Source organism: Drosophila virilis, chromosome 2, assembly GCF_030788295.1.
Source record: "Drosophila virilis strain 15010-1051.87 chromosome 2, Dvir_AGI_RSII-ME, whole genome shotgun sequence".
Lineage (NCBI taxonomy): Eukaryota > Metazoa > Arthropoda > Insecta > Diptera > Drosophilidae > Drosophila > Drosophila virilis.
Genome location: NC_091544.1, coordinates 24,859,858 through 24,869,859, shown reverse-complemented (window position 1 = coordinate 24,869,859; position 10,002 = coordinate 24,859,858). Strand labels below are relative to the sequence as shown.

The 10,002-nt window shown below is 40.4% G+C and overlaps 2 protein-coding genes across 2 annotated transcripts; one reads left to right on the top strand and one right to left on the bottom strand.

Moving 5' to 3' along the window:
- Positions 1-4,462: 4,462 nt before the first annotated feature.
- Positions 4,463-8,596, bottom strand: yata (N-terminal kinase-like protein yata). The gene is made up of 10 exons (XM_015170497.3): positions 8,167-8,596; positions 7,537-8,084; positions 7,255-7,478; positions 6,791-7,196; positions 6,088-6,730; positions 5,868-6,032; positions 5,667-5,812; positions 5,485-5,613; positions 5,014-5,416; positions 4,463-4,954 (listed from the first exon to the last, which is right to left on the bottom strand). The coding sequence occupies exons 2-10, from the start codon at positions 7,915-7,917 to the stop codon at positions 4,827-4,829; spliced, it is 2,625 nt and encodes an 874-aa protein (XP_015025983.1). The 5' UTR covers positions 7,918-8,084; positions 8,167-8,596; the 3' UTR covers positions 4,463-4,826.
- A 314-nt stretch (positions 8,597-8,910) lies between these two features.
- On the top strand, positions 8,911-9,974 carry ATPsyngamma (ATP synthase, gamma subunit). Its single transcript, XM_002055860.4, has one exon. It carries the CDS (start codon positions 8,911-8,913, stop codon positions 9,802-9,804), a length of 894 nt encoding a protein of 297 aa, XP_002055896.1. The 3' UTR covers positions 9,805-9,974.
- Positions 9,975-10,002: the final 28 nt, after the last annotated feature.

The window sequence follows — 10,002 nt, the reverse complement described above, 5'->3', positions numbered from 1 at the left end:
GATTTCAAGTTTATTTGTTTGTTAGCTTAATTGGTTTGTAGCTATCCGCCTATACCTTGACTATTGTGAACTGCAATATCGATAAATATCGATTTTAAAACATTGCATATCAATAAGATTTAATTTGTGAGATGTTTAACGAAAATATGCAAAAAGAACGCAATTGTTAAGCTTGACATCTTCAAGAATTTACTTAGATTAAGAATTTAGATATTCGACAATGGACCACAGCCTTAATGTTTGGTATATACACACAGTTATTGAAGGCTGCTTTAAACCCTAAAAATGTTAGAAAAGCTTGGAGTGCAAGCCGAGAATTTATTTGAGAACTCATTTAGAATGGTTTCGCGACATGAGGAAGAGGCACAGCCGCTATCCGCTTTTGCTACAACCAGGCACAGGGTATTTGCTAGTCGTCTACCAACTGCAACTTGTTGTTGCGCGCACAAGTAAGAGCAACGCGGTGCGGCTAGCTGGTGAGTGATTGACTCATGGCAAGGGCAGCTCCAACAAATTCAAGTGCAGCCGAAACGAGCGCGTGAGAAATGCAGCCAATCAAATTAGCACAGTTTGCGGCTTGGCCTGGTCGTACCTATAAATAAGTAAGTGGAGCGCCTCCACCGAATGGCGTGACGGCGTGAAACGATCTGTAATAATTGAAATAAACTCGTTTCTATGTAGACGCTCTTCAGCCGCGGACACGGCACTTGCCAATTGCCCATATTATCGGTCTTCAGTTTATAATAATAATAATCTGTGTCGATTCAAAAATGTGTAAAAAAAAACAGAAATATTGGGATATATCCAAGTGAAAGTTGGCATTTCGGAACACACTTTATATATTATTGTGAACATTCCTCGCCTCTTCCTGACAAAATCAAGCTGGGCTTACAGATTCCCTCTTGGGAACCTCACAGCTCAGCTCCCCAAACTTACTTTACCTAATTTACTTTGATAAATTAAATTATTAAATTTTTGAAAATTCGGACTTAATTTCATGCATAAGATGAAATGAAAGAGTATATTTGGGTGATTCGTAGCTTGTTGAGGAGAAATTTATGTAACAGACGGAAGGACCTTATTAAGTATATATGCTCTTGATCAATAGACGAATCGATCAAGACTTGTTCGTCTGCCTGTCCGTTCGTTTTTTTGAGCACAAGGATCTCAGAACTAGATACATGAAATTTAGAACGTAGATCCAATGACTTGCCCCATTCCCAAACAATCGATAAATATCGATATCAAAATCCTGTTTTTGACCAATTTTGTATGCTTTAATGGGTAGAGTTCTTCTAGAATAGAGTGATCATGTATCATGTATCATCATGATCATGTATCTTTAATTTCATAACCACCGCCTCTCCCTCGCAGCTACATTTGGTGTTGGCAGAAGAAGGTTCAGGGTATCCCCTAATCGGGCACTTCCGACTAGCGTTTTTGTGTTTTACTCTCCAGCTCACATATTTGCATGAATCACATGGACTATAAACTTAATCTGGAATCAAAATAGTTACTAGTCGCCCTTATGATCGGGCTTAAATTTTCTACAGCCTGATGTGTGGTAATATTTTGTGATATAAGGGTTCTGCACGAAGCTACGTTAGTTTCCAGTCTCGGCAGGTGCCCAAAAAGTATGCTTTAGATATTTTGCTAGATTTTAAATGAAATCTCAATTCAGAAAATGCTTGGATTTTATTTTTTATGCTTGATTAATTTGAAAGCAGTTTTATAGAAGTGGATGCCAGATGGGAATATGCGTGCTTATTGATCAATTCGAAGAACACACAAAAAAAAACGTAATTAATTTTAGTTGGAATTAAGAAACACATGTTAGTCTTGTTAATTGCATTTGAACATGCCGATAATATCTTGAAGCAAGCTGGGTGATCTATGGAGCACTTCTTTAGCTCTATCTTTGTAGTCCTTGAGGCTCTAACAAAACAGCTGTCCAAGCAGACATTTAAATACAATACACCAAGCGGTTAATGCCATTGGTTTAATTGTTGCAATTAGCAAACAATGCGAAACAGTTGTTAAACCAATTTCCAGAATTGCCGGACCATTTGTATTGAGGCGTGTCTGAACAAAAGACTATACTGAAGTGCCAATCCAAAAAAAAAAAAAAAAAAAAAAACGAAAGAAAACAAAAACAAAACACACTTGATTCTGGCAAAGCCACATACCAATTTACTATATAGTATATATATATAGAAAATATAAAAACCCATTAAGAAACGCATTCCAGAACTTTGTTGAGTCGTGGGTAAGCCCATTTCAATGTATTTACCAGATAAGAACAGCTTATGCCTGGATCCTAAAAACGGCGCAAAACTTTTACGGAATTTTCCCAAAGCACATATTGAAGCTGTTCCGGCTCAAGCGCAGACTTTTTCTATTTTCATTTAGCGAATATTCTCAATTTTTCGGCTCTACTCGCTAGACTATAGATCGAAAAATAAATTCCAATCAATATCTCGCATAATAATCAAACTCTTCTAATATATTTCCAAATCACCTAAATAAAATATTACCGAGCCTAGAAATCTGGCTAAGCTCTATCCTTGAAAATCTACTCTAACCTAACCTCGAAAACGACTAGAAAACTACTCAAACATAACCTAAAAAACTGACTGTAACCTAACCTAGAAAATCGATTTTAACCTAACCTAGAAAATCAAAACTAGCCTAACCAATAAAATCGATTCTAACCTGCCTAGAAAATAGACTCTTACCTAACCTAGAAAATCGATTCTATCCTAACCTAGGGAGACAACTAGAAAGCTGACTCTAAACTAATATAGAAAATCATTTCTAAGCTAACCTAGAAAATTGACTGTAAGTTAACCTAGAAAATAGATTCTAATCTAACCTAGAAAAGCAACATTAGCCTAACCTTTGAACAGTTTCTTTATTTTAAAAACATTATCTATTAAATAATAATAATTACAAAAACAGCCATTATTTATGTGTTAAATGTTTCAAAATTTATTTTTACTGATGATTAGTACTAAATAATGTTAATTTTGTTTTGTTTTCTTTTTGTTTTTTTTTTTTTTTACTTTATCATTACCACTTTCAATGAATTTCTTTGCAGTCTTAAAAATTTGTCTAAACAATGAATTTTCATGTTTTGTTAGTTTTTCGTTCTTTGTTTTTGTTGTTTCTGTTTTGGTTTTTTTTTCTTTGGTTTTTTGTTAATAAATTTCATTCACTAATTTTTATGTTGCTCGAAAATTGTATTTCCTAGTAATATTATTTAAAATGAATGCCACAAATACTCGGTGTCTAGAACTAATTAGCAATACGTTTCTGTTTTTTTTTTCTTTCATTTTTGCTAGTTAAATTGCAATATACAACTGATGAGGCGGCGACAACAATCAGATTTTCTGTATGTTATACAAAATTCAACATTTTTTCATTATTATTTTCATGATTTAAGTTTTTCATTTCTGGTTATTGGTTGAATTTTTTTTTTTTTTGGGTATTTAAAAAATATATATGGAAAAATTGTACACTGATATTGAGGTATTGGAAAAAATCGGCGTATATGTTATGTATATATATATATATGTGATGTATATACAGGCTTTTATATATATATATAAGGTAAGGTAAGGTATTTTATTTTTTCTTTAATGTAAGTTTGACATGCAAAAAATGGCTTGCGCTTGGTGCTGTTAGTGGGAAAATTCACATTTAAAAATATTTACCAAAAAAAAAGACGATGTCTTTGCTTGAATTTGGGTTGTTGTTGTTTTTTGTTTTTTTTTTGTTTTTGGTAAATTGTTCCTATATAGCAACATAGGCAATAACAGGTGCACTTTTTACTACGTATAAATTGTTATATGAAAAAGCTTACAAATTATTTCGTTTCATAATTGCTTGCAGTTATATTTTTTTCTTCATTTTTTTATTGTGTTTAGGTACTATATAAAAATACAATATATATATATATATATATATTTATTAAAATTCACAATTGTTTTTAGTTCTGCTGCATGCGTACAGCAAAATATGGTTTTACAGCGCTCCTAAAAAGTCAAAATCTGGAATACTAATATCGTTTCGTTTCGTTTTGTTTTTGTGTTTCTTATTGTTTTTAATTCTGAAAATGACTTAGCGAGTAATTAAAGGATCATTTGCACACTCATGCACACACACACACTTACACACACAAGCACACCATACGGATTTGGAAGAGGCGGAGTTATGACATTTAGAGTTATAGAAAGAAATTTTGATTTAATTAGACTCAAATACATGAAGGGTTGAACTGCTTGCTGGCTCAAATCTTGACAAATTTCGAAAATACATTAAAATCTATTCAAGTTGTACATTTAAATCGTTCAAGTATTTGAATGAACCTACACATATATCATTCCTCAAACTTTCTTTCTCTTACATCCTTTAGTTATTAGCTTAATGCAGTATAAATTGGAAATAATTAACTAGCTAGCGGTTGGTTTTTGCTTTTTGTTTAGTTTTCGTTTAGTTAGGAGTGTGTTACATTTATGTATTAGATTAACGACGTTTTAGACAAATGCTTAAATAATATCGTGCAAATTGTATATAAGTATGAATTTTAATTGCGCCTAGGGGCAAAAAATCGAAATGGAGATTTATTCGACGAGCTGGCATTCAATGCACACTCGCACACACACAAACACTCGCACACACATAGAGAGACGCACATACACACAGAGTTATACAAATATACATGCATACACTTTAGGCTTTTTTTGTTGCGAATAAAAGCTATTAAATATACAATGCCAGAAATTGCAAGCACTTTTGCTGTTTTTGTTTTTCTTCTGTAAATCCTTTTAAAGCTTTTTAGCGCCCAATTTTAATGGGCCCGTGGCGCGTTGCGCTCTTCGCGACTCCAGTTCACGCTGACGTTGCAACTTCTTCTCCTCGCGCTTTCTACGCGCCTCATCCAGTTTGCTGTTGCCTACAGTAAAGATATGAGATGGGTTAAGAGTAGTGCTGTTTATCATAATACAAACCCACCTAAGCCCGGCTCATCAAAGGGCTCAAATTCACCATCGGCCCAGGAATCGCTGTTCCAATTGGCATTATGCGTCGAATTATTCAAATGTGACGTTGGCGAACTTATGTTATTGCAATTGGTGAAAGCGCCCGGCGTTGTCGGTGAGGTGTTGGCGCTGCTCGATAGATTAGCCAGCTCCTTTGGTCGCAGCTGTTGTCGCGATGGCGATAAGGTGATGTGTGAATTCAGTTTAGCCAGCGGCTCGATAAGATCATTCAGCTCATGCTGCTGCAGTTGCTGTTGGTGCTGATGCGGCAGCAGAGGTCGCTGCTGTTGCTGGCTGGACGATGTCGTTGAGGATATCGATTGTCTAGCCAGCTGTTGCTGCTGTTGCTCCTGCTCCGCTTGCTCCTCTTCCTCGCACTATGCAGGGCGTGTTAAAATGAGTTTATCTCTGACTGATCGGTGTTTTTTTTTTTTTTTTGGCTTACCGGATCCTCTTCCAGACTGCCCCATTCCTCATTGTCCCAGCCGTCGCGAACTTCGCTCAGGGCATTGGCAGCCACTATTTGACCATTGTTGGAGCTGGCTGCCAGCGGACTGCTGGGATCCTGGGAGGTCTACAATATATACATAATACAACTACTGTTTTGTATTTGAATATCAAGCTTACATCCATTTCACCCCAGTTTTCATTGTCCCAATCGTTGTTGCCATAGTCGGAGGCAGAGGCGGACGTATCGTTACTTTCATGCTCCAAGGAGGTCATAGAGGTAACGCTACTGGTAGTGGTCGACAGGCTGCTGCTCGAGGGTTGCTCTGTAAGAAATTAATACATAACATTTTTTCCGCTTCTATATAACTTAAAACTTACCCAACGAAGCTGGCTTTGATAGATTGCGACCTGTCAAAGGCGGTCTGGGTCTGGATGAATCGCTTTGACTGCGATAGAACTTGGCTGTAACGGCTGTGACTGCCCAGCCCGCCCAGGTGGCAGCCGCATTACCGATCGAAGGCGTGGCGGTATGAACATCCGCTTCTGTAATGGAAAACTATAGATTTTCATTTCAATTTATTACGCATTCCCAGCCTACCCATTGTCTCGCGCAGACTGGGATCTTCGGACACCTTCTCCAGCTTTCCCAGAAAACCGCGTATTGTTTTAAAGGCCGGATCGCGCACTGTTTTTTCTGGATCAACAGTCAGCGAACACAAGGATGGTAAGACACGATTGGCCACCTCACTAAGCAAAAAATATTGCTGTGTGGCTGCGAGCGCGAGTACGCCAGCAACACGAGCCGGCGGAAACGGATCACGCATGGCACGTATAAAGGCCGAGACAAGGACACGCTGACGCACCTGCGGATGCAGATGTGGCGCAATCTTGCCCAAGCATACTGTTGTATTGGTGCGTATGCCGCCCTGATCATCGCGCGCCTGTAAACGCGCAAAATGTCGCAGCACCTCTACATTGAGATTGTTGTAGTTCAGCTTGGGCGCCAAATGAATAATGGACTTGACCGTCTGCTCGCGTATTGTGGCATTTGTGTCCAGGAAGCCATGCGCCACTTGTGGAAATATCTGATCATTGACCACCGGTGGCTGCAGGTGTGCAATAAATAAATCCAATTGCTGCAACAGACGTGAACGGGTCACGCGATCCGTCGAAGCAAAGAGCTTTACCACGCAGGGCACAATGCGCTTCTGATACTCCTGCTCATCCAACAGTTTGCCCAGCTAAGTTTAAAAGTAAATGTTAGTTTGGGCTTAAACAAAGTTTTATATACGATAATGCACCTTAAACATGGGCGCCAACACCGCAGAGCCAGCATCTCCATATTCGTAAGCGGTTATCAGCTGTGGAAGTATTTTGTGTTTACAAACATTATCCGGAAAGTTCTCCAGATGCGTGGTCAGGCCGCTAAAGAAACGGTTCTTTTCCGCCTTGTCTTTAATCTGGATTTCTTCGAGAAAGAGCAGCGTGTCCACCAAATCATTCTTAAAGAAGCCGCCTGGTTTACGACAACGCGTAATAATATCCGCCGGATTGGGTCGATTCGAAGGCGATGCGCCAACCAGCTCACAATAAAGCGATTGCAACGATTTGGGTATGTGTTCAATATCCTTGAGATTGGAGCGCTGCTTTAACACTCCGTTAAAGGCTTCCCAAACGAGACAACCGAGGCCCCACATGTCCACGGAACTGAGGAAAGAGAAATTATGGGTTATGAAGGGATGTGTAAAGTGTATGCAGTGTATACCACTTGGTGGCTGCCTTGAGCTTGCTCTGATCATTCTTCTCCGGCGCATCGTATACCTCCAGCGTCACGGGTATTTTCACAGGCGGCAAGGGATTACCATCAGCGGCAGCGACATACTCCAGGCTGCCTAACTTCCATTCGCCGGAGGCATTGACAAAGACCGACCAAGCGGAAACATTGTTGTGCCGCAAATTACCATCGTTATTGAGAAAGGAGAGAGCACGCTGTAATAAAGAAATGAATTATATATGCTTATAATAATAGGGACTTTAATTGGCTTGCCGTGATTTGAAATATGCCCCAGGCTAGATAGAGGCCTTTCTGTACATTGTCTGTGGCTAGCTTGGTGAAATATGTGCCCAGCGGATCCACCGCCTCCGTGGCCACATAAAGCATTTTATCCGTTTCCAGTGAGTCCAGATATTGTAGTATGCTCGGATGACGCAACGTTTTGAGGCGTTTCAGCGCCGCCTTGGCCAGCTCACATTTCGTATCGGAGCCGCTACGTATGTCATAGACAAAGACAGAGACCTCCTCGAGGGTGCCCTTGCGCTTGGCCTTGTGCAGTGTCCATATGGAATAATTGTCAAAGCCAGCAACGGGTTCGCCAATGTCATATGGAAAGTCTTTGGAGGAGTCGCGCGAAAAGAACGACCACATCATGTGTTTTGCTCGACGGCTCAATATTTTGTTACGTCCGGACACACACAAAATGCGACAACACACACACACACACCCGCACACGCACGTACACACACGCGCGCACACACACAGCTGTTGCTGTCTGTGTTGCTGTGTTGACTATTGTTTAAGGCAGTAGAAGAGAGGCGCTGCCAAGAGAGATAGAGAGATGTTAACGTTAATGCGTGTACACCACCACAAACACCACCACTACCACTGCCTGCTACGTACTTTTCAGCCGTTTGCATTTATTGTATTCCTTTTGTTGTGTGCCAGCTGTTAGGGTGTCGTATATTAAGACTTAAGTATTATCTACATATATATGAATTTCATCAACAATTTGGCTGGTCAACACACTTGCTCTTCTACTTTCTGTTGTTCGGTTTCCTATGCACAGCAGCAACAATTTTCCAACATACTTTTTTACAATCGTTTGGTTATTGGGCTTAATGCAAGATTAAAGACTAACGCGTTTGTTGTTGCACTATGTTACATTATAAACTACAGCGTTTTGCCTAATAAGTATTATATTGCTTAATTAATTCTAAACTTTTCCCGAGTACGTCAGCTTTTTGCTTCCTCTTGCTTTTGGTTGCTTTAGTGATGACACGCGAACTAGGGGTGCACAATCGAATAGTTAAGCAGCTGACTTCATATATGCAATCGATTGACCAATTAATTTCCATGTACCGATTAAAACAAATATATATTCATAAACTTAAAGAAAATATAATTATAACTACAAGAAAGAACGGTGTGTTTGAAATTTTGATTAATTAATTCAAGTACTAGCCGCTTGCCATTCCCAGCGATTTCTAACATTCACAGTGCCCACTTGACAGTTGTCTAATCTGGCAACACTGCCCTGTGTTATAACATTCGTCTCGCTGCCAACTTCACGCAGGTGAATTTTCGCTGTACGTTCATACATATTTTGTGCTAATTTCTTGTGCAGGAACTTCAACAGCTCACAGGATGATGATGCAACGTACTGCGCTTTTGCTGCCATTGGCTGTTGAAGCCACCATTGTGGCCCAGCAGCAACGTGGCATGGCCACATTGAAGCATATTTCGATGCGCCTCAAATCCGTGAAGAACATCCAAAAAATTACGCAATCAATGAAGATGGTGTCCGCGGCCAAATACTCCCGTGCCGAGCGTGATTTAAAGGCAGCGCGTCCCTACGGTGTTGGTGCTCAACAATTCTTTGAGAAAACCGAAATCCAGGCTGATGCCGCCGCTGAGCCCAAGAAGCTCCTGATTGCCGTGACATCGGATCGTGGTCTCTGCGGTGCCGTGCACACCGGTGTTGCGCGTACAATCCGTGGTGAACTGCAAAAGGAGAGTTCGAACACCATGGTGTTCTGCGTTGGCGACAAGTCGCGTGCCATTCTGTCTCGTCTGTATGGCAAGAACATCATAATGGTGGCCAACGAAGTGGGCCGTCTGCCACCCACCTTCCTGGATGCCTCCAAGATTGCGCATGAAGTTTTGTCGACTGGCTACGAGTACACCGAGGGCAAGATTGTGTACAACAGATTCAAGTCTGTGGTCTCTTACCAGTGCACCTCATTGCCCATCTACAGTGGCGCCACTGTGGAGAAGTCGGAGAAGCTGGCCGTTTACGATTCGCTTGATAGCGATGTCATCAAGAGCTATCTTGAGTTCTCACTAGCCTCGCTCATCTTCTACACCATGAAGGAGGGCGCTTGCTCTGAGCAATCGTCCCGTATGACTGCCATGGACAACGCCTCGAAGAACGCTGGTGAGATGATTGAGAAACTGACTCTCACATTCAACCGCACCCGACAGGCTGTCATCACACGCGAGCTGATTGAAATCATCTCCGGTGCCGCTGCGCTTTCATAAGCAGTGTCCTCGAACACACACACTCCAGTTCGAGTCGCAGCTTTAGCCTCAACGATTTCATCCAAGCCTAATTATAAAAGATTACGATTCGAAGACGCCAGAAGCTGCGTATTAAATGATTTAAAACATAATTATCTGAGATAAAACCGAAATAAATAGCGTGGAACGAATACATTTAACTTTCCATACCGCGAGTGG

Excerpts from the sequence above, each read along its gene's own strand:
- yata (XM_015170497.3), bottom strand. The coding sequence starts at position 7,917 with ATGATGTGGTCGTTCTTTTCGCGCGACTCCTCCAAAGACTTTCCATAT. Across the intron at positions 6,731-6,790 it reads TGTTGGCGCCCATGTTTAAG|CTGGGCAAACTGTTGGATGA; the intron begins GTGCATTATCGT and ends TTTTAAACTTAG. Across the intron at positions 6,033-6,087 it reads CAGTCTGCGCGAGACAATGG|AAGCGGATGTTCATACCGCC; the intron begins GTAGGCTGGGAA and ends TTTCCATTACAG.
- ATPsyngamma (XM_002055860.4), top strand. The coding sequence starts at position 8,911 with ATGATGATGCAACGTACTGCGCTTTTGCTGCCATTGGCTGTTGAAGCC.